Raw genomic sequence first — 24,665 nt, forward strand, 5'->3', positions numbered from 1 at the left:
TATACAACCTTGTATAAGTAGATGTATATGGTAGATGTGGGTTTATGAGTTCACTTAGTGCAAGCTTGGCTTGAGAGAAGAAGTGCTGCGCTTGATTACTTTTAGCGATCAGTGTAATTGCTTGATTTGTGCAAATTGCTCTTTGCCAGAAAGTGCGACATTCCATATTAACCGCCTAAACGGCGCGAATGCACAAGACATTACAACAACAATTGGTTAATACAACATCCATTTTTGTGATTTTCTAATACGTGTAGCAGAGAGAGAGTATGATTATCGCATGAGATAGCTAGCTAGTAGTATGAGTCGACCACGTTCGAGTGCAATCAATACCTGTATTTAAATACGATAGACGATTCAATGGTTCATTATCGTGTAGACGATCGATATTTATATCGATAACTTGTGTGTTGGGTAGGCTATAACGCTTCTTGAGTCTATGCACACCACTTGCAGCACCACCGCCGACACTGCGCACACCCAGCGGCGCTGGACTACGACGACTCGCGCTGCCGGTGTCCGAGTGATAACCGCTCAGAGCTGATGCTGGACGCGCATACGGTACACTGAGTCGCGTTGGGGTGAATGCGCGTGTCGGTGTGGCTGTAGTGGTGCGTTCATGTTGCACCGGTATGACGAGCTCATCGACGCCACCACTTAAGGGGTATGGTGATTTGCGACCACCTTGTAACAACTGTTGAGTGGGTGTAGCGGAGGCGTGACGCGGTGGCAGTGCTGACGACGAGCTATTCCATTGGTTGCTTACGAATTTGTGACCCTCACCCGGGAAGAGTATACCGAATTCATAGCCAAAATCATATTTAAAGTAAATTAGACCGGTGTTGGGATCGACACATTTTGTACCTTTTTTGTGTGTAGACAAACGTAGTTAGACACGTAGATTTTTGGATGGGGCAGTTGGTTGGTTGGTTGTGGGTACAGAGTGTGAGAGAGACAGCGTGTTTTTGTTGTAAATAAATAAATATAATATAAATAATATGATCATATTTAAAATATATTTGAAAATAATTATTATGTGTAAAAAAGGGAACAGAACGAAGCATTCCAGTTTTGAACATCGGTAAATATAAATATTTGTATATATGTATGTGTGTGTTAGTCGGGGATGAAATCGTAAAACTCGCAAGCTAATTTCGAATTTTGAAAACTGTAAAAAAACTGTAAAATTCAGATACCAATTTGTTATAGTACATACACCAATAGACAAAAGTTTTCGTCACTTAGCTATGGAAATAAAAAACTAGAAATTTTTATGAAATTATTTTGATATATTTGATATCTATGTATCTTATACAAGTCGATAGCATTTTTTTTGACTTCACAGCCTAATATTTGTAGTCACTAGCGCTAGAAAGAAAAATACCTTATATGAAAAGGGGTCGTAATTTTCATCCGATCGCAACTATTTTTCTACATAGTAATATTTAAGAAAAAATGTTCGACAGTTTCGAATTTCATCTCGGTAGCTTTACAGTTAGCTGAGAAAACCGTTATATATGAAATGGTCTAGGTATTCTACCCACCATGCGGTTTTCTTGTAGTCATGTTATTGTGTTGAATTTCATCGCGATATCTTTACTGTTGCTCATACAAGATCTGAGTGAGAAACCCGTTATATACAAAATGCTTCCGATTTTCTAACGAGAATGCTATTTTCTTGAAATAGTCTTATTATATGGTCAAAATATGCGACCAAACTGAGTTTCAGCTGGATAGTTTCTTTAAATGGCCGGTATACATTAGAAGAATACGGTTCTATGATTCTGTCATTCTAATCCTAAACTCCGAGCTTGAACTAAATTATATGAAACAATACACATTTAAAATGCGATTAACTCTGTACTTTCAGCCTTTTAAAAGACAGAAAGCAATGCAGATTCGGACTTTAATCCAAAATCAACCACTAAATACCTAAGATTCAACTATTAGAATCCTTATGAAGATATCTTTGAACTCATTTTTTGCAGCCAAGTCCAAAAACTTTTGTCTGCCGATGTATATACTGATAAAAATTTTCAATAGAACGCCCATTATTCTAGGCATATAGGCAAAACTCTACAACTACGAGAGCTCTCATAAGAGCCACTTCATCTTCGGTACTTACCGTATTGCGAGACGCGCGATTCGTCGCGATAAGCCTGCGGTTTGTTGTCACCCTCGCTCGGTGCACGTTTGAAACCCGGTCGGAAGGAGTGCGTAATCACTTTCGGCTCAGCACTGCCATTATATATTTTCGTGGTCTTACTACTCTTCTGCTGCAGATCACTGGTGATGTCACTGATGAATTGATGTGACTTTTGCAAGAAGGTCGAACTCATCTGTTTGCCTTGTTGATCGATTTGCGACTGTATGTAACCGTATTTAGGTGGAGAACCGACTTTCAAGTTCATATCGTCACGTGGAAAGCGTTTCTCGACCACGGTAGCATCAGGTTGCAAGGTCTGATAACGCTGCTGATAGCTGGAGCTAGTGCTGCTCTTCATGGACGAGTGACGATTTAGCGATTGAGTACGCTGACTGGTCGCGCTGAGACTACTACCGCGTTGTGAACGCAATTCATTCGGGTCGACTTTTATTTTCGCGGGCATTTCGGGACCGCGATCGAATTCCATTGGTGAGAGTACACGTTCATAGGCGCGGGGCACGCTACAAGCACGTCCCATTTGTGGCGGTTCGACATGCCTAAAGCGCAGCGGACCGTTTTCACCATGTGGCGTCCATAGAGGACGTATTTTAGCATTCTCTATTTCGCTATCATAATCGCTCTCACGGAATTCGCCCGGTACGAACTTAGTCGGTGTGGGTGGCGGTGGTACACGCGTCTGTTGTGTTGGCGTGTAGCGACTCGGCGATGGGCTGTAGGGGAACGGCTCGAGTGGTGTGCTTACTTGACGTTCTTGTTGCTCCTTCTGACTGTCGAAGTGTATGACGCGCTTGGTCTGCTGCATATTCACCACGCGCTGGCAAGTTTCGGATGATTCTTTCATATGCATAACATTTTTCGTTTCGGTCGCCATTTTCGCCATATGCAGCGGTGTGCCGGCAATGGCGTTGTAGTAAAGCGCCGGTTGTGGGCGTGGCTCGTATCTTGGCTGTTGCTGCTGCTGTTGTTGTTGCTGTTGTGTGGCAGCGATAAACTTGGCGGCGACTGGTTTCGGTTTGTACACCTGTTGTTGTTGTTGCTGTTGCGTTTTTTGCTGCTGGAAGTATTGTTTCTGCTCCTTGGACTCGGTCTTGATTTCATGTCGTACTTCCTTCTTGATCGGCTCGAACTTCTGTCGCGGATAAGTGCTCACCGCTGGCGGTGTGGGCTCGAAATCCATGGGCGATGGTGTCACCACCACAGCTGGTGATTTATGTCCATTTGTCAGGTGCGATTTTGGTGTTGGCGTTGGTGGGAAGACGACACGGTAGCCCTTGATCTCGTTGTCCGATTCTTGTGTGCGTGAGACGGAGCGGAAACGTTCCTCGACTTCACTGCTGTAGTCGCTGAATTCGGCTGGCGTCTTACGCTGTGCCGGTACGGGTGTGACGGTCGGGGTTGGTATCTTCAAAGGCACTGATTGGTATTTGGGTGCGCTAATGTTGCTGATGTTGCTTATATTGGAGGCGTTGTAGTAGCTGCTGCTCATGCTAGATACGCTCTTATAGTCCTGTGAAGTGATTTGAGAGAAATAGAGGTTAGTCATCAGCGATACGCTAAGTTTTGTAGTTAGCTGAGCTTTTAAAACGGCGAAAAGTAACAAACACCAATCAAAATGAATACAAATAATAATTGTTGCAGGAGTAAATAGCGTGTGAGAGCAATGTAAATAAATTATGAGTGCTAATGCAAAATGGTTCTACTGAAATATCCAGAAGACAGAACAAGGTCGAAATTGAATCGCTAATAACCTCATTCTGAAACCTCATTAACTGAATCTCTGAGACCTTTCACCTACTCCATGAAAGCTATGTTCAAAACTGACAGCTAAATTTTTCGCACTGCGACTTGTGGTCTATTGTGCCCTCTTCTCTAGCACATATGGTTACAAAGGTTCAACATTCTGAACAATTCCCTGCTGGGCGCGACAGTGGTGATGTGATCCCTGTCCACGTAGATGAAACCTAGGGCATTGAGCCTGCTTCTACAAATTTCTGTGCAATCCAGGATCAGGTGTTCTGGAGTTTCCTGGATAAGTGCTTCCCGAGCCTGCAGTGCCGTGTTTAGACCGCGACAAAGAGGCGGAATTTGTCTCGGGGAAGGTTGATCAGCGTAAGTTTACTCCCTCTCTTAAAGGATACTCACTTTAGAGTGCATTTGCTCTCAACTGAGAACAAAACTGAGTAACTAATCTCTATAACAGGTCGAAATGAATATACAAAATATAACAATTAAATGGGTAACCTCCCTCTCTACTAGGTACTTTAAACCTCCAAAGTAATTCTTGTCTTGAAAAAGCATGGGATGGTACCTAGAGACTCGGTTAAAATCCCAAGAAAAATGTACGCGATAATAATTTAGTCTAAATTATTCTGTATTTACATATATATGGTAAATATGGTGGGTAAAAAAACGAATCGCTCCAAGCATGAGCTCTTAATGTATGCTCTGTCAAAAGGGCTCTTACTATTTTTGACCCACATAGGGGTATTTCTACCGTTAACATCTAATCATAGCACTTAACAAAGGCTTCAACATAAGACAGGATTATTAAAAGTCTTAATGATTTCGAAAGACTTGACATGGATGAAATAGGAAATTCGATTTAAAAAAACTAGAATCACACAGTCGACATACGAACTGTTTTTACTAAATCATTCCAGTGCTGTTCAGTGGGCGAAACCTTTAAGTGGTGTTTTCTAGTTAAACAAATTTTGAGAGTATTACGGCTAGGAAGTTGATTAGAATAGTGAATAGTTGCCAGTCTAAACTTTAAAACCGTGAAGTTCATACTTTTAGTCATACAATCGATAGCTGAGATCACTTCAATAGTTCTCTGATAGGTTCAAAGTTTTTAGCCGAGATTTCTGTTGGGTTCAAGGCTTCTGATGAGTTCAAAGCTTGTGTGTGCAATTTCGTATTATAAGATTTTGAAACCTCAGAGAACTAAACTATAAAAGTTCATGCGATCTTTGATCAGGCACCTAACCTATACATTGGTTACTTGATTTTAAGTTAAATATATTATTTTGTTCGCATCTTACTTAAGCTTGTTTGCTATAATAAATAATAAAAATATGAAAAAATAATATATATATGAATCAAATATAACTAAATATGTTCGTGATGAAATCTTTATTTTTACATATGATAAATTTAAAAAAAAAAACATGTGATAACGTGCATGACATGACTTTTTCGCATTCCCAACCATGCAATTGTATTTATAATTTAATGGAATACTACTTTTATATATTTTTTTATATATACTATATATATGTATATTTATTAGTGCTTAATATATGACTTTAATGAATGCGCGAATGAGTCCAATTGCTTAAAGCGGCTTATTTATAGGCGTGCAACTGCTTGCTGTAGCATACTTTTGCGCGTAACCATAAACTATTCATAATCATATTATACTTGTTTAATGCAATGCGTGTGTGATGATGCCTTTGCTTGACTACGTAATATATAGTAATTATGATATTTGCGGCGATTTATTGTTTTTAGTGCATTTTTTGCGCTGTTTTTTACAATGGAGGCTTTAAATGCAGTATTGATGATAATGATTGCGGATATTACGAGGCAGCACAGAACGCTAAACGCCTGAAAGCAAATACAGCGAAGCTTATACATAATTTTTTCTAATAAAAAATAATTTAAATCAAAATTCAAACGAAATCATAGTTTACAAAAGTAAAAATTAAATATAAAATAAAATTTTTGCTAATTATAGCTTTTCTAACGTTAATGCACAAACTAAATACAAATAAAAATATACAAATTTACTAGTTTACAAGAACAAAAAAAAATTAAAAATAGAAACAGTTGCATACTTATTATTTAACACATAAATCATTCTGAAGCTGAATTTACTTGATTTCTACGACAATTTTGGAATTTTGAATATTTGTAACTGGGCTTTAAATGATATTTTATTCAGAAAAAAATAAAGAAAAATTTAAATTAAAAATTAGAAAAATATTCAAAAAAAATTGGAAGTAATTTTTATAGTTTTTTTGAATTTGTATTCCCATACAAATAAAATAAAATCAGCTTCAAAAACTATATCCAAATCGGTATACATCTTTAATACATACGTAGAAATTCATAAATACTAGTACTAGATACAATTGACAACTAATCTTTTTTGGCACTGAATGAAGCCAGAAGAGTAGTGAGAAGAACCTATCTAAAAATCACTGACTTAGAAACAAAATACGATATTTAAACGCAGCTCTGCCTTAAGAGGTTATATGCGTCTGTGGATTTCTAAAAATTGAAACAAAATATGAGTTTTGGTTATAAAATGGTTATATATTGGTAATTATAACTGACAGCCGATATATATATGTATATTTATTAGTGCTTAATATATGACTTTAATGAATGCGCGAATGAGTCCAATTGCGTAAAGCGGCTTATTTATAGGCGTGCAACTGCTTGCTGTAGCATACTTTTGCGCGTAACCATAAACTATTCATAATCATTTTATACTTGTTTAATGCAATGCGTGTATGATGATGCTTTTGCTTGACTACGTAATACATATATAGTAATTATGATATTTGCGACGATTTATTGTTTTTAGTGCATTTTTGCGCTGTTTTTTACAATGGAGGCTATAAATGCAGTATTGATGATAATGATTGCGGATATTACGAGGCAGCACAGAACGCTAAACGCCTGAAAGCGAATACAGCGAAGCTTATACATAATTTTTTGTAATAAAAAATAATTTAAATCAAAATTCAAAAGAAATCATAGTTTACAAAAGTAAAAAATTAAATATAAAATAAAATTTTTGCTAATTATAGCTTTTCTAATGTTAATGCACAAACTAAATACAAATAAAAATATACAAATTTACTAGTTTACAAGAACAAAAAAAATTAAAAATAGAAACAGTTGCATACTTATTATTTAACACGTAAATTATTCTGAAGCTGAATTTACTTGATTTCTACGACGATTTTGGAATTTTGAATATTTGTAACTGGGCTTTAAATGGTATTTTATTCAGAAAAAAATAAAGAAAAATTTAAATTAAAAATTAGAAAAATATTCAAAAAAAATTGGAAGTAATTTTTATACTTTTTTGAATTTCGAACTTAGTTCAATATAAAAATATTTCAGTATTCCCATACAAATAAAATAAAATCAGCTTCAAAAACTATATGCAAATCGGTATACATCTTTAATACATACGTACAAATTCATAAATACTAGTACTAGATACAATTGACAACTAATCTTTTTTGGCACTGAATAAAGCCAGAAGAGTAGTGAGAAGAACCTATCTAAAAATCACGGACTTAGAAACAAAATACCATATTTTAACGCAGCTCTGCCTTAAGAGGTTATATGCGTTTGTGGATTTCTAAAAATTGAAACAAAATATGAGTTTTGGTTATAAAATGGTTATATATTGGTAATTATAACTGGCAGCGATTTTCTATTTTTTCTTTGATGATATGTTGGTAGATATATTTAAGAATATTTATATACATTTAATAAAAATATCAAAATTATTGAGTTTAAAATAAGTGTTTCGAAATTTTGGCAAAACTCATGGTGTGTGACTTTGATAAATATTTACGAAGTTGCCTAAATGTAGGCCTTATATTGTCGAATGATAAACAAGTAGAAATGGACGTTAGTTCTAACGGATTCACTTAAAAAATTAAGCGGCTTTGGCATTCAGTAATCTAATTTTCACTCTGATATCCAAAAGATATGAGAAAATTCAGAAACAAGAAGGTGGGTACTAAATATATGGTATTCTAATGAGAAAAGTTAGATATAATTGAATTATCAAAGTATTTTAGTTTTGAGATCTATAACCATGCCTGTTTAGGTACTAACAGTCCTAGTTGATGCACCTATGAAATTATACTCAAGTGACCTCACACTTCTCTGTTGAATTTATCAGTGCCAAATACCAAAATATACAAATAAATAATATACTAATTTAATGCGATAAACCATACACTAAGTTAAAATAAATATTAAAAAAAATCAAAAGTTGCACGTTAGAAACAAATTGGTGGTAGCAACAACACAACATCAATAACAACAACGATAACTAGCGAACCTTCTCCTCACGCCTGTACTCATTCTTGTCCGAGTACTCCTGCTTCTCGTGACCGCCCTCTTCCTTGCTGGTATAATAAATCGGAGCTGGCGGTTGCTTCTCCAATTGGGGCTGCTGGTAGAAAGTTTGCGCGGCCGCCGGTGTTGGTGCTGGTGTAAATTGTGGCGTGTATTGTTGTTGCTGTGGTGGCGGTTTAAACACTGATGTCATTGGCGCTTGCGACAGCTGATGTGTTGATTTCGAACTGGAAGTGGATTCGTAAAATGAACGACTCTCCTGATGGGTCGATTCCATTTTACGGTAACTGGAAATCTCCTCAGTATCGGCTGCATAACCGCTTGTCTTGAATGTATGATGAGTTGTGGGTACACTTGGTGCACCAACCAAACCTTCTGGTACACTCTTGCCAACCGGTCGGAATGAGGCTTCATCCGATTCACTGCCACTATACTTCCAGCGATCGCTTTCGTAATCACTCTCATAGGGTTGACCGACTGTCAGTTTGGTTGGTATTACTGGCGGTGGTGGCTTATAGGTGGCTGTTGTCTTGGCGGCTTGTGGCGCTGTTGTTGGTGTGAGTGTAGGCACCGACATTGGCAACACCTTTGTGGGGCCTTGTTGCAGATTTTGCTCTAAAGTTTTCTCCATTGTCTCGACCAAAGATTGACGACGCACCTCCGGTTTGGGTGCAAAACAAATCTCTGGCGGTGAACCGGGCACCAAATGTATATCATCTAAAGGTGTTTTCTCCCGCTGCGGCGTTGTGGGTACATGAATCGCTTTACTGATCTCTTTCACCAGATACGGTGCGCTCAAATCGGCCGCTGGTGTTGGCACTTTCTGTACCCTAATCTCGCGGTGCTCCGTTTTCGTATCAGTCTCCGCTTCTGCTTTATACCTTTGTTCCAACTCACTTGAAGCGCCATCATAACCGCTCAAATTACTAGGTGTCCACAACTTTGACATTGCTACGCCCTCCGCGGAGGGTTTGGGCGACGGTGAACGTGTGAATTGCTGTGGTGCTGGTAGTGTAGCCGCAGGCCTTATGATCGGTTGCCCATACTCGACTTTGACCTCCTTCGACCTGGTGGACTCATGTTTAAATGTCTGTGAGACGGGCAATAACGGTAGTGTGCATATACCGCCGGTCGGTGGCTCTTTTGGTGACTGCTGTGATGCTTCTAATATTTTAATACGATCATTAATCATTTGTGGTTTGGCGCTTGCGGTGTCCAACTTCGGTATAAAGCATATTTCAGGTGGAGAACCCGGTATTAAATTCAAATTTTTGAGATCGTCTTCAAGCGTTGCTGACTGCGCCGTGACACCGCTCGGTCTTGAGATCGTCAGTGGCGTCGTCCGTTTGTTGACCACATTAACCTCTTGCTTCTGATATCTTTCACCAGGTGGCGCTGGTTGCGTGCCACCTTGACTCTCAATTTTCTTAAAGAAATCGAAAGATGAGGATTTCTTCTCACTCGTTGTGCTCTCGTACTTGGAAGTTGATGTCGTCGTGGTGGCTGACGTCAGCAATGGCGTTTCCCCTACACCTCTGTAGCCGCCGTCGAGTTCTGTGCTTAGCGTGGATTGGAATTGTGATTGCTGGGTTGTTGGGGTGGGGGCAATGTTGTTAGCTGTGGTATAGGGTTTGGGTGGTACTTGCGGCGGTGTTTGTGTGGAGCCGGTTTTAGAGCGTGTGCTATCGGTATTGGTTGATACCGATTTCAGGTGCTGCCAATCGGGCAGTTCAGTGTTGGTGCTGATGTTGGTCGCAGCGGTTGGCGTCTTGGGGCGTTCACTCAACGCGGGCAGATCTAAGTACGCTTGTTTGTGTTCTAGACGCATTGTTGCCTCGGTGGTGCAACGATGCTCAGTTACTATTTTCGACTCAGATAAGCCATGCAGATCGGATGCGTTGGAAATTTCGGTTTGTGTCGTTTCAAAGGACGGTGGCTCTTTAGCGAAGGTCTAAAGGTGTTGGATGGTGTTTGGTCAGCGGTGGATATTTGGATATTCAGTGATGTTTTTGTTATATTTTTAGTTCATGTATTGTCGGTGTGGTTGAACACGTGGTTTTTCAATTTATTGGGTTTTGGTGTTAAATGGATGCATGTGAAATGGTTTTGATGCAGAATTTCGTATGTTGATGGTTTATGTTTTGGTTTTTGTTTTTTTGATTTTTGATTTCAACATAAAACCCCATAAAGCAATGAGAGAAGCAGTTGGATATAGACAGACATTTTTTTAAGCGAAAATGCGAGTCGAAAATCGAACAATTGAATTTTATTGGTAACGTTGGCGAAAAAACAATGAGAGAAAAAGGTTTACAATAAATTTAAAATTTAATTATATATGCGTATGTATTATATGTAAAATTAAATATCAATCGATATTATTTATAAATCCAATTATTATATGTATTGGTCAATATTTCTATGCATACAAATGCAAAGGGTGACATGTTTTCGGTTTTCATTAAGTTCAATTAGTTAATTTATAGTAATAAATAATAATTTAAAAAATAAATTCAATATGAAATTCGTGTGTGAATTCCTTGTCATTTAATTATTTAGACTTTGTGAAAGTGTGTACATGCAGACTTACTTCGGTTTTGAGTTCAGCTGGCGTTTCGTAGACAATAGTCTTAACGACCTCCTGCAGACGTTCTGGCGATGGTTCCAATATCGCACAATCGGCAATGCTTTTGGCCTCGCCGCCGGCATTTGTTGCCTTCACCATATACTTGCCCGAGTCACTGGATTGTCCTGAATTGTTATATGCAAAAATTGATGTCATAAAACTAACTCGAATACTTTTAGGAGAGACGTCAATAATATACATAGATCAATAGATACATAGATGGATAGATAGATAGATAGAGGGAATAGAAATTTAAGAAAAAATATGCTATTGGCAAAATTAAGTCTTTGGATGAAATTGTTTTAAGTCCAAGGCATGAAAATATCAAAAATATTGTATTTGAAAGAATTTTTCGAAGTTGTGAAAAAACTAATGGTGTGTGACTTTGATAAATATTTAAGAAGTTGCCCAAATGTAGGCAACATTTCTTACAACTAAAAACAAGGAAAAACGTTAATATTACTCTCCACAAATTCCAAGGACTCATTACAAGAACTTTGATCGATAATTTTTGTATGGCAACTATATATTAAAGTGATTTCATTTAAACAATTTCTTCGGAGATTGCATAGCTGCCTTGGAAAATAACACATGCTAAATATGGTGAAAATATCTCGTCAAATAAAAAATGTTTTCCATTCAAGCATTTTATTCCGATCATCATGTTAGTATGGAATCGAAACACTCTGGTATGTGTTTCAATATCGGCCGTTCCGACAAATTTCTAAAGAAAATAACGGGTGCAAAATTTCAGATCGATATCTCAACAACTGATATACTTAATCGAGTCAGTTCGTCACACTGGTCATTTACATATGTATATACTGTATAGGGTCTTCAACGTTCTTTTAAGTGTTGAAAAGATCGTGGCAAACTTAGTATATGCTGTCAGGGTATAATTAAAAGTTCGTGACTGTGCTAAATTTTTAATTTTTAAATTGGCTAAATGTAAGCAACAATCTCTATAACTAAAAATTAGCTGCCCGACTTTGATAATTATGTAGAATATGTCCCAAATTGAAGAGATCTATCATTTACATTTTTATAAGCTGCTCTGTGTCACATTTAAATCATACGGCTTCGCTTTAAATTACTGAAATCTAGATGCTCTTTTCTTTTGGTCCTCACTATAAATACCTTATCCTCTTATCCACTCACCTTTCTCGATAATCAGCTTGTAGGAGTTGCCTTGCGATAGCAGACGATGCTGTGACACGCCCGCTTCTTGTATTGGTTTATCGTCTTTCATCCAGGTTACCGTTGGTTCCGGTAAACCGGTTACTTCTACTTCCATTATGATCTTTTCACCGCGTTTAACGACTTGCGCCTGCAGGCGTCGCCCAAAGACAGGCGGGAAAATGGTTTCTATTCAAAATAAATGGAAAAAATTATTATGGATTTCATATCTTATAACATTTTCAACGAGAAATATTATTATTAAAATTTTTTTTATTTCACAATCAGGTGGCAACATCACAAAAAAAATTTTTTGGAGCAACACCAGCCTATAGTGTACGAACTTTATGCGTTGATGTTATAGTTTTGATTTTGCGAATAAAGTTCTAAATTTCTAGAAAAGTGTTTGATAATAATAGTGGCAACGTCTTCCCAACTCTTATTTAAATTCAAATTTTGAAATATTAATGGCTTAGTACATACACTAGACTTAAAGTTTCCAGATTGTTTGTTTATTCACCAAAAATTTTATATTAATTAGGTGGAAACACTGTAAAAAATATTTTTTAAACAAAGACTGTTTAAATAATAAGACTTATTCATTTGATTGTATGGTCTGCAAAGTTTTCTTTAAAAACAGGTGGCAGCTCTATTTTTTTGTTTAAATAATAAGATTCATTTATGTATGTATGGTCTGCAAAGTTTTCTTTATAAACAGGTGGCAGCTCTATTTTTTTGTGTCAATAAAAATTATGAAAATTCGTTATATAAAAGATTTTTGTTAAAAATTATTTATTATTATTTTTAATTCACCAAATATTTTTATTTTATTAGGTGGCAACTCTATAAAATTATATTTTTTTAAATCTTGCTTTAAGTGCTGATTTAGAGTAAAATTTAGCAACTATATTTATTTTTATAATTTTATTTGGGTGGCAACACTGTAAGATAATATTTTTTAATAAAGCCTGTTAAAATAATTTTAAATAACAAGATATATTCATTTGATTGGATTATCTGCAAAGTTTTATTAAAAAACAGGTGGCAGCTCTATTTTTTTTTGTGTCAATAAATTTCGTTTCATAATACATAATATTTTCTATTAAAATATAAATAAAATTTGCAGTTTTTTTAATTTACCAAATATTTTTATTTTGTTAGGTGGCAACTCCATAAAATTATATTTTTTTAATCTTGCTGAAAAAGTTGGCCTACAACAAAATTTTTTAGATTTTGCACAATTTTTCAATTAAAAACAGGTGGCAGCTCTATTTTTCTGCTTTTTGTGCCAATAAAAGTTATGAAATTTTACCAAATGATATTTTCGTTTAAAATACAAATAAAATATTTTGTAATGCTAAATATATTATTTGATAACCGCGCGAACCAACCGGCGCATAACACAAACGGCTCAAAAAGACAAAAGAAAATAAATAATTTTCAATGGTGACTGATTCTGTAGAACATTGTATGCTGTTTACCTCATCATCATTGCCAACAATTGCTGCACCGCCGTCATTCAAACACAAGTCATTCTTTTGCTTTAGCAATTTTTGTTGCTATTATTTTTTTCCTTCATATATTTCTATTTAGCGGTACTTTTTTGTTATTCACCTACATTTTGTATGAAAATGCCAAAAATCATTAAATTCAATATGAAAAGCTGAAAATGCTGCATTGCAGACTGTTATTCAGAGAATTTCAAGTTTTTTACGCTTTGCTATTCCTCTAAATTTAATAAACGCACATGCATACATACTGTATACAAACGCACATACACGCATACATGCATATACATATGCATTTGTTTGTGCTGGCTGTGCCTATTTCAAACGCCAGCATCATAGCCGTACATCGAGTGACGAAGGAAAAATGTTGGATTTTTGGCAAATCGCCTCATAAAATAAACATTTTTTTGAAAACTAAGTGAAGAAGGAGATGATGATCATCATGTTGCCACTATGATATATGTACATATGTATATGCACCACACATGTGTGTGGTCGTTATTGCTGAGCATTGATTTCGTTTGTAGCTCAATGCTTGAAGTTCTAACGCTGCATGGTTTTTTGCTCAGCTGGCTGATTGTGCAAAATTTGATGCGTGTGGCCCTGAACTGTTTTCCCGCCACCCACTATCTGGCTTCCGACAAACATTCACTTGCGGAAAAGAAGCCATTAGTGCTGCTCCAAATTTCCAGCAGTGCTATTGAAATGTTTATCGATGGGTTCTTGAGAAGCTCTCTTTAACATATTCGTACACTGTGTGGTGAAAATATTCGTACTATGCTTTACCATTACTTAGACAAAATTGATGGTAAAGGTAAGTATGCTTTATAATTTAGTTGATATAGAAAATAGATCCTTCATTTTTCGATGTTGAACAGATTTACTGCTCTTCTCAACATCACCAACCAGTAACAAACATTCTCTCACTTCTATTTGGTTTCCCGTAACAGGAGCTCAAAGTCAACTTTGTCAAAAAATTCATAATGATTAGTAATTCATCTTTGAGCTCTTGCACCGCCTGAAAATTCATAAATCAATGCACAGGAAAATCTATCTCTGAAACTAATTGAACCCCTCTCATAATCTTTTAACTATATTCTTGCTAATTTTGAAAAAAGATCGGCGTTTTTAGGATACTTATATTGGGTCGATAACTATATTTGTGCAATTGTTTGTCAAAATTTGAACGTTTGATAAAAAAAAGACATATCCTTAGTATTACCCATCTGAAGCTATAATATTTTTTCTATCTTTGTGGCTATTTGCGAATCCCATCCGAAATGAACTGCGCCAGCTTGATGGCTAAGAATGAAGCAATCCAATTTTTGATACACCTGATGTGACCTGTATGCCAGTGAAGACGTTCCTCAACGGTCAGAACAAATAGTGGTCAGAAGGGACAAGTACTGAGCTATAAGGCGTTTGCGGCAAAGCTTCCCAGGCACTGTTTTCGAAATAGTTTTTAACCGACCTTGCAACATGAGACCAAATGTCGTTAAGATAACCTTACTTCCTGTGCATTTTTCGGTAATCGCTCACTTCAATTTAGTGGGTTGTTGTCGGTAGCTTTCCTCAATAAGGGTTTACTTGGTTATGTGACTTTGCCGTTGATTAGTCTGATTGACCATGTTACATATATGATTTTTCGCATTTAAGGCTATCGTTTCTGCAATTGAATGTATCCGGCTGCTTTTGGAAGTTTTGAAATGGCTATTTGAGTGACTCCAAAAAATTCTGCAATTTATTGCTTTTAGCAGCAAGGTTAGGTTAATCTGGTAGGCCAATTAGCCACACATAGACCAGTTTTGGTCCCTTGAGATACCAGATGGAGTTCAGTTTCTTTAGTATGTCTGCGTTAAAGGCGAATTTTAGCAGACTCTGTGGCCTCACTATCGATACCTCCTCAGTACCGTGGGGACCCCATATGCTTACAGCGTAGTCTTGCCAATGAAAAACAAGTGCACATTGCTTCCCTGGTGCCTTGTTGTAGACACTTTCTGCAGTCTTCTCGATCTGTCAGCCCCATTCTGCGATAGTATTTCGCCATCACACAGTGGCCAGTTAGTATTTCGATCATGTTCCTACTGTTCCTCCTATCGAATGACAGTAGGAATTTTGTGTACCTCCGATCTACCCTTTTGCAATTTTGCACCCATCTAGCTCGTTCCATCGGATTTTGATTATCTTTCGGGTATTAGCCGTAAACCATTCTTGGCAATCTCATCCACTATTTCATTGACCTCGATGCCTTTGTGGCCTGGCACCCAGGCTGCCCGCTGTCGCCCTGCTTCCCAAGACTCTTCTGGCCGATATGCGATATGAGGTTACTGCGTTGATTGCTACTTGGCTGTCTACGTAGATGTTGATTCTGGAATTGCTGCAGGTGCATTAGAGTCAAGCTCTGCGACTTTTGCAAAAGCAAAGACCTCGGCTTGAAATATATTGCAGTGGTCCGGCAACTTAAAAGGCTGCCGTATGCCTAACTCTAGACAATATATTCCCGCACCAACTCCATCGTCCATTTTCGAGCCATCCGTATAAATGTTTAGAGTCTTTATTCATAGTAAAGCTCAAAAATTCAAAAAATCCTTAGCTTTATTTGATGACAGTGACAAATCTCTGACTCCATTAAAGTCAGAAAAGCCTTTCCAGTGCAATACTTTTGACACAATGACTAGAAGTAATCTTAAAAAAGTCAAAATCTTCTCGGCTAATACTTGAATACAAATTTTCGAGAAATTTTCAGCTTTGAATCTAACTAAACTAAAATTCGGACTAAATATATAACTTTCGTCACCGACATCCGTAATATTTGAATTAATCCCAATGAGCTACCAAATTGTTTTAATTTTATTGTCACTTCAGAAAAAAGTGAAAAGGAAGAAGAAACAAAAGGCTGCATACTTTTCAGTACAAGTGTACATGAGTTTGTCCGTATTTTTTGCTTGTTTTTTGCCAAATTCTAATTAATTGCTTCCCCATTAGTGTTTTTCCATTCTATAAAGATTTTTTTTTTATTTTTTAACTTTGCTCTAATTTTGTTTTGTTTTGCACGTTTTTGAATATTTGTTGGTATTTAATGGTACTTACTCTTCACAACTAGATCAGCAGTGCTCGTTGATTGTCCCATTGTATTTGTGGCGGTGACTGCATAGCGTCCCGCATCTGCCACACCCACCTGCTTCAGCTCGATGCTGACGCGATTGCAGCGATTTTCGATCTTCAAACGTTGATTCTCGAACAGTTGTTCGCCATTCTTCTCCACTTTGATTTCGGGTGAGGGGAAACCATCGTAGATCGCCTCCATTGCCACATCTGTGCCCTGATCGACAATCTTACCTGTCAGCGGTGTGGTGAAACGTGGCGCTATTTGCTTGCGTAGGCGCGTCGGTGATTCAGGCACCGCCACACCAGCTGTGCCGGTTATAGCTGGCTGCTGACTCGGTCCATTGCCAGGCGATTGCACCAATGTAAATAATTTTTGTTGCACATTTGGCGTTGACATGTCTTTGCTTTTGTGCAGCTCCTGGTAGTGATGTGTCTCAATGACTTCGGGTTGTTGTGCGCCCAGCTGTTTTAGCGACTGATCGATATGCGCCGAGGAATGATGGATCTCGGTTTGCGGCATATTACCTTCGAACGAACTGATTTGTGACGTGGATGTGGTGGTGAAGGTCTGCTTCTTGATGGTGACACGCGACGATTCGGTATTGTGTTCCTGTGTAGAGGTTTGCAGATCACTAGTGGCGGGCAGCAACTGCATGCCTGGGCCGAGTAAATTCAAATAGGCCGCACAAGTGGCTTTGCCAATCTCATTCTCGGCAATGCAGCTTATTTTGCCCACGGTTTCAATGCTGGCCTTCTGTATGGTCAGCACTTGCCTATCGCCACTGGTCGATACGAGGAAGTTGTGCCCATGTACAGGCTGTTCGTTGAAACACCAATGCACTTTGGGTGTCGGCTTGCCTTTCACAATACACTCGAACTTCACCATATCGTCGGCGTAAGCTTGTTTGTCCGAGAAGAGTTCTTTGAATTCGGGACAAGTCAACTTCTCAACCGGTTCCACTTGTTGACTGCGTTGATTTTCAGGCGCATTCACGCTCTTCACATTCAATTGCGAGAAGCATTTCGCATCGCCCGCATTATTCAACACTTTCACCGTATACACGCCGCGATCGTCGGAAACTACATTTTTTAAGATTAATTTGAAGGCACCGACCGCCGGATTAGCACTCATCGAAAGCCGTTCACTTTCGCTCAACTCCTTATTGGCCAGATACCATTTCGCGGTAAGTGGTTGATCACCACTAACGCTCACCTCCATTTCGACGGTTTCGCCTTCGTCCGCCAGCACATCGGTTAGGAACTTATCGAATTTCGGCAGTGTCTCCTTCGGCACGGACTGACGCTCGGTTTGTGCGCGTGTCGCAGGCTCGGCAATATTTAGTGGCGTCACTTTGAGCTCACAACTGCTCGCGGCTTCACCAGCCGAATTGATGGCCACCACTTTGTAGTTGCCCGCATCCTCTTGATACACTTCTTGTATGATCAACGAGCAGCGGTCACCTTGGAAAAGCAACTGCACATCGGCTGATTCTTTGACTGGCCGCTCATTGTGATACCAAATGACTTCGGGTTCCGGTTGACCGACAATCACACAATCCAAACGCACTGGTTTACCCTCGAATATTGACACATCTTTGAGTGGCAATTGTACCGAGGGCTTAATCGGTTCCATATCGGAGGCCAACTCTGAGTCGGATGTCTCGTTCGGCAGGCGTCCTTTGACGACGACGTTACACGAACTATATGCTTCGCCTGCTAGATTTTTCGCTGTTAACACATACACTCCGGCGTCGTTGGGATAAGCTTGGGGGATTATGAGCGTTGCGCGGCCGTACTCGTACTGAAATGAAAAACGTTGCGAAAATATTGAAAACCATTAGTGAACAATCGCTAGTGTGTGAACATATATTGTATGTGTATGTATGTGTGTGTATGTGTATTTGTGTAAATATGTAAGTTCTTGTTCATTTGAAAATAATGTGGCAAATGAAAGTCGAAAACTCGCAGTGCCGTGGTGAATATTTCGCAAAATACTTGCCACCTCGTGCGTGTGTGTGTTCTTGGCTGTGTGGTGAGTTGTGTAGAAAAATTTGTATTCAATTACTGTTAGTGGTATTTTAATTTATTTTTGCTTGCTTCCCTGTTTTGTGTAATTAAAATTTTATTTACACAATTTTCGACTTTATGTTTTGATTGAGCAGAGGTTGCATCCGGCGGACTAAACGCGCTGCCATTTTTTATGCACTCACATTTTATTGTATAGACTGGGCGTTGGGTGTGTGGGCGGAAAAATATGGCACGAATCTGTTGTTTTATTTGACATTGATATATGTGAACTTTGGTTGAAATATTTTTGTGGGTCTTGAGAAGAAAATGTTTAGAAAGTGGTAACTGCAAGTAATCAATAGAATAAGGAGTTTGTGCTGAGGTAAAATCATTACCTATAAATAATATCTTTTAGCTTCTTCTAACACAAAAAATGTGTCATTTAAGGGGCAGACCTAGTTTGAAATTAAAAAAAAATGTATTTTATTTATATCGATATCTCAAATAGTTTTTGAGTTACAGCTTTCCAAAGTATAGCCGCTCAGCTCAAGCTGCTTCATGAGTTTGTCTTTAGACGCCTTTTTCTCAAAACTATATTTTTCAAATTTGCTGCAGTGATTACTCGAAGACAAATATGTTCTGTGTACTTCTCTAAATAGTGGCCTAGTTTTTTGATCTGATAAAAATGAAAAATCAATAAAAATCAAATTTTGGCTGGCAAAAACAACCATAATTTAAGTAAAATTCAACTTTTTTGAAACGCCGCCATTTTGTCTATTTTTATTTATTTTTTGTTTGTAGGTCATTGTACCGACAATATCGCCTATGAGAGAATTTACCCTTTTTTTCATCCACGGAGAAAGTCTAAATTAATGCATCAGTTGAGGACTTTTTTAAGCGGCGTCGGCGATCACGGTTTAATCGAAAAATAGTAAAGTACTTTCATGAAAAATTTTGCTTTATATTATTAAAAAATGTATAAATAGACACACAAAAATTTAAAAAATTTATATAATTTACAAAAAGATTCAAAATAATTTTTTTTAATTCCAAAGGAATCGTATTTTTTTAAGACTTGCACAATGGGTGTATGAGGTCTTAGGACTAGTAGTTTTTATACTGATCAATCTTCAATCTTCAAAGATACGGACTCTCTTATACCCTCTTGGTTTAAGAAGATTTTTTGCAACTGTGAAATAATATTTATTCCGCATAAAACAGAAAACAAATCGAATTCATATAAATTCTGAAACAGTTTAAACAAGTTTATGGGATTTTACGAAAAACCTCCCAGCCGTATTGTAATCTGGACTCAAACCAACCACCAATCGTGGAGTTTTCGCGCACTTGACTGCAGATGTCGGTAGTCTGGACCTATTGAATGGTGTTTGGTGAAGATTTCTCTCGGGACTATGATGTAATCCAATAAATATTTAGTCTATGTTTATATGCTGTGATCGACTCGAGGTACCAAAGTCATCCCGGTTCTATGAACTTTCCTTCTTATTCCTTTTATGAACTATGAGTTCATACTTATATTTGAACATACCTCCTTTATATTAAAATTCTACCTAAAAAGTTATTAATTCTACTGAATAAAAAATTTTTCATTTAACAACTTACTATCTTCACCAAATTTTGTATGGTTTCTTGAAATAAGTAGTAATCCTGAAAGAGCAATAACCTCCAAAGATCATTATTTTCACCTTTTATTTTTTTAAATCTTATTATTTTGCACATCCAACCTCAAATAAATTTGCTTTCCACATGGGTGGTATTATATATTTAGATATACTGTGGGCAAGAAATACTACGACTTTTTAATGTATTTGATTTCGAACGAAAACCTATCGAAAACGTTTTTTTTTTCTAGATTGGTATGACTGTCAGTGACATTTGGCACAGAGATTAGAAAATAATAGTGTTTAGTATACCCTTGTCTGTCTGAAGTACATAAAGTGAATTCACCGATTTTTACGATGATTCAAATTATTCAACAAAGAGCCTCCATTAAATTTTGTGTGCGGAATAAAATTTCTGGTGCCGAAACGTTCAGAATGTTGGAAAAGGTCTTCGGCGATAATTCTTTGTCGCCAGCAAGTGTTTTTGATTGGTAAAAATTGTTGAAAAAGGGTCGAAAATGCTTTGAGGATGAACCACGTCCAAAACGGCCTTCAACATCAACTAATGATCAACACATCAATAAAATAAAGGAATTGGTGCTTGAGGATCGACGGCTAACAGTCAGAGATCTTCCTGGCATCGTTGGAATATCAGAAGGATCAATGAAAACCATTTTGAAAGAACATTTGTACCTATAAAAGTGAAAGGCTCTATAATCACCCAATTTTTTCGAAAAGCAACGTCGCGCTAACATTTGTGAAACAATGCTTTCCGACTATCAGGAAGACATGAAACGTATTATTACTGTCGATGTGTCTTGGATCTATGCTTACGACTCGGAAACAGATGATCAATCTGCCGTATATCGTGGCAAAGGTAAGCGGAAGTCGAAAAAACTACGTGAAAGCAGATCAAAAGTCGAGGTTATGTTGACAGTTTTCTTGCATTATCAAGGTGTGGTGCACTCTGAATTCCTTCTGACCGGCCAAACTATCCACAAAGAGTACTATTTGAGTACTCGTAAGAAGAGGACGGAATTATGGGCCGACAATTTTTGGTTTTTACATCACGATCACGATTTGTCGTGAGATTTTCACCAAATTTCAATAAATAACGCGCCGCAACCACCGTATTCGCCTGTTTTAGCGCCGTGCGACTTCTGGCTGTTCAGCAAACTTAAACAACCGCTTCGGGGAAACCGTTTTGAGTCAGTTGAAGACATTGAACCAATTGAAAGCTATTCCGGAAGTTGACATTAACAACTGTTTCGAAGATTGGAAAACACGTTGACACAAGTGTACTGGGGCCGAGGGCGATTACGTTGAGAGGGACGACATAGATTTTGAAGAATAAATTTAGTTCTGAATAATTTTAAAATTATGAACAAAGTCTTACTATTAATTTTTTTTTTTAATTTTTTTAAATGTAGTAGATTTGTAGATTAGAATAGAAATACTGAACTGTCTTATGTTCATGAATATCATTAGAGATTTGTTTACTGGAGGCTATGTTTAGAACGTCTAAATGTAAACAAACCTGTGGGTTATGAAAGTGCGAGTGTTTACATTATGGCACGATTACTTTTTTTTATTTATTTAGACCCATTAGGAAAAATTAAATGTTTATGATTTTCATTTATTATTTTATTTTTTTCAATAACATTTCATTGAGTCCCCTTTTAAGTATATCATTACATCATAGATAAATATATAACTTAGATATCAAAGAATTTATATTCACTTGTTCGCAATGGGAAGCAAATACACGTTCATATGTATTTCAACCACATGTGGGGGATATCGCATATTTTTCTTTTTGTGGCTACAATTGGATATACGAATATACTTGTACAAGTGTACCAAACAAAAAATATTTTATTTTGAGTTTGCAAAATATGCAAAAATAATATATGTTTACATATATGTATATCTATATGTGCGGCTAAATATTATTCGAGAAATAAAATCTTTTATTACAGAATCATTTAGCGAACATTTTTCAGCGAAAGTGAATAAGAAAAGCAAATAAATGAACACTGGCTGTCAAATCTTGTGCGGTGGCGAATGGAACACGCAACTAGTATAAATCTAATACAGTAGTATAATAAAAGAGAAACATAATAGTAAAGATAATACCATTTTAATGGCAAAATCGCCAATTTACGCTATTCTTCTTGCTCTGCTCGAGCGAGGGCCGAAAGAACGATGATAGGGGAACTCCGCTTTCCAGCTTGATGGAATTCGATTAATAAAAAATTTTTGATCGGTCCTAAACCTAATTAATGTTACCTAAAGAGGATAATGTACAATTCAAGGCAATTAACGTGTGATCTAAGTAATGGTACTTTTTTCAATAGCCAGTACTGTTTGGCTTTTCATCATGTAAAGATTTACGCCAGAACAAGGTTTACAAATCGTTAATTTTATTATGAAAGTTCACGTTCTGTGACAAATGTGTTTCGCCTTTTCAAGCGACATCGATTCGCTCTATGGGCTCTTGAAAAGTTCTAAGAAGATTTGACGTTTTTGAGCCAAGATGAGGCCCTTTCAAGAGCCGCCATTTCATCCAGAAAAAACAACGTTCTGGTGTGGTTTGTGCGCCGGTGGAATCCATGGAGCCGGTGAGAACGTAACCGTCAATGATAATTGACTATTTGATGCCTGAAATTGAAGCTCGTGATCTCGGCGACATTTGGTTTCAACAAGACGGTGCCACTTTTCACACATCGTATCAATCCATGGATTTATTGAAAGAATATTTCGTTGAGTAGAAAAATTCATGTTTTGGAGCGGTCGATTAGCCACCAAGGTCGTGTGATATCACACCGTAAGACTTTTTCTTGGAGGGTATTTAAAGTCTAAAGTCTACGCGGATAATCCCGCTCCTATGCAGACCTTGGAGCAAACCATTACGCGTGTTATTCGCCAGTTATCAGTCGAAATGCTCGAACGAGTCTTCGAAAATTGGAATCAACGGATGGACCACCTGGGACGTAGCCGCGGCCAGCATTTGAAAGAGATAGTCTTTAAAAAATAAATGCCAAAGAATGTTCTTTCGAATGATAAACATTCCTCATTAAATTTGAGGTTTCTGTGTTTTTCTTTAAAATACTCGTAGTAGGGAACATCGAAGCTGATCACCCTTCACAATATGTACATAGATATTTTGAAACTAAATCCTTTCAGTGATCATGTAAAGAAAGAAAAATATTGTTTCATCTCTTTAACTTATTCGTTATATCTGTGCACATCTCTATATCCTTCTTTTCTTGGTTTAGTATCTACAGTGTTTGAACTCGACGCTAAAGCTGACTTTTATAATAATGTTTTTTGAATAAGACTATATTTGTTTTATGTTTACAATATTATAAAAATTATTTGAAATAGTCTGTCCTTATGTCTTATAAACTATTATCTCTTCTTATTTCAGAACAACTGTTGATTTTGACATCAGAATCTTCAAGTGAACGGAATTTGTGATAGTTCAAGTAAAAGACAGTGCAAAAGAAGGAAATACTTCGGTTGAAATGGATTATCTTATGAAAGCCGTAATTTTTCAAAATTCATATATATGTGTAATAGTGTTAATCTTTTTAAATATGTGAAACTTGATATCAAGATCAACTTAACTACCATGAAAAAGCTTGGGTAAGTTCAATTTTTGTCTCACTCATTACATATTTTTTGATTTAGCTTTTTTCTCACATCGTTTTATTTCTTTAGTTCTATACGCATATTCTCAAAAAATATTTTGATATTTGTTTTTGCACACAAGTGCCTCATAATATCTTTCTTCACTCAATTTTATAAAGGCAGCTAATTTTTTGTGCCAAAAGTCAAATTGCTTTCGACTAAACCCACAATTTATTTCTGCAGCCTGCGATATTTCGCTGTAAAAATTTAATTCTGATATTTTTCGACTGACAAATTGCCGCTAAACAGTTGCAAAGTCGTGGGGAAGATATGGTAATTTGTAAATAAGTATATGTAAATATGTGAAAATGTAAGTTAACATTAGGGTTATACTTTATACTAAGGACTTTGCCTAAATACATTTTTATTTAGTCATTTATTTTCAAAATTCAAATTATAAAGTTGCTGATAATAGTAGTAGTGAAATAGTTCAGCTGATGCATCTTCTTAATAAGTTGGAAAATTAGGCATTGCCAACTCAAAGATTTATGTGCGGTTCTGTTCTACGGAAAGGCTAAGAATCCTACTGCATGCTGACCATTTTTAAAACCTTTAGTTATTTAAGCTTCAAACTTTTTTTGGATTTTTCAAGCTTTAGGGCTATTTTGTAAACCTAAGTTTAAAATATTTAGCAGAGCTTGATTCCATAA

At 36.9% G+C, this 24,665-nt stretch overlaps 1 protein-coding gene across 6 annotated transcripts in view; it reads right to left on the minus strand.

The window, feature by feature from the left end:
- Nucleotides 1-24,665, minus strand: part of LOC120778787 (muscle M-line assembly protein unc-89) — a 171,294-nt gene that overhangs the window by 37,486 nt on the left and 109,143 nt on the right. For 3 of the 6 annotated variants that reach the window (XM_040110784.1, XM_040110783.1, XM_040110782.1), the window contains 6 exons: nt 16,676-18,494; nt 12,060-12,266; nt 10,866-11,026; nt 8,262-10,229; nt 2,126-3,674; nt 334-864 (listed from right to left, as the gene is read on the minus strand). In XM_040110784.1, the coding sequence (XP_039966718.1) occupies nt 334-864; nt 2,126-3,674; nt 8,262-10,229; nt 10,866-11,026; nt 12,060-12,266; nt 16,676-18,494 (6,235 nt within the window). The remainder of the gene's footprint in view (nt 1-333; nt 865-2,125; nt 3,675-8,261; nt 10,230-10,865; nt 11,027-12,059; nt 12,267-16,675; nt 18,495-24,665) is intronic. The other 3 variants (XM_040110786.1, XM_040110787.1, XM_040110785.1) reach the window with 2 other exon arrangements.

The sequence above is a fragment of the Bactrocera tryoni genome, chromosome 5, assembly GCF_016617805.1.
Source record: "Bactrocera tryoni isolate S06 chromosome 5, CSIRO_BtryS06_freeze2, whole genome shotgun sequence".
In the NCBI taxonomy this organism is placed as follows: domain Eukaryota; kingdom Metazoa; phylum Arthropoda; class Insecta; order Diptera; family Tephritidae; genus Bactrocera; species Bactrocera tryoni.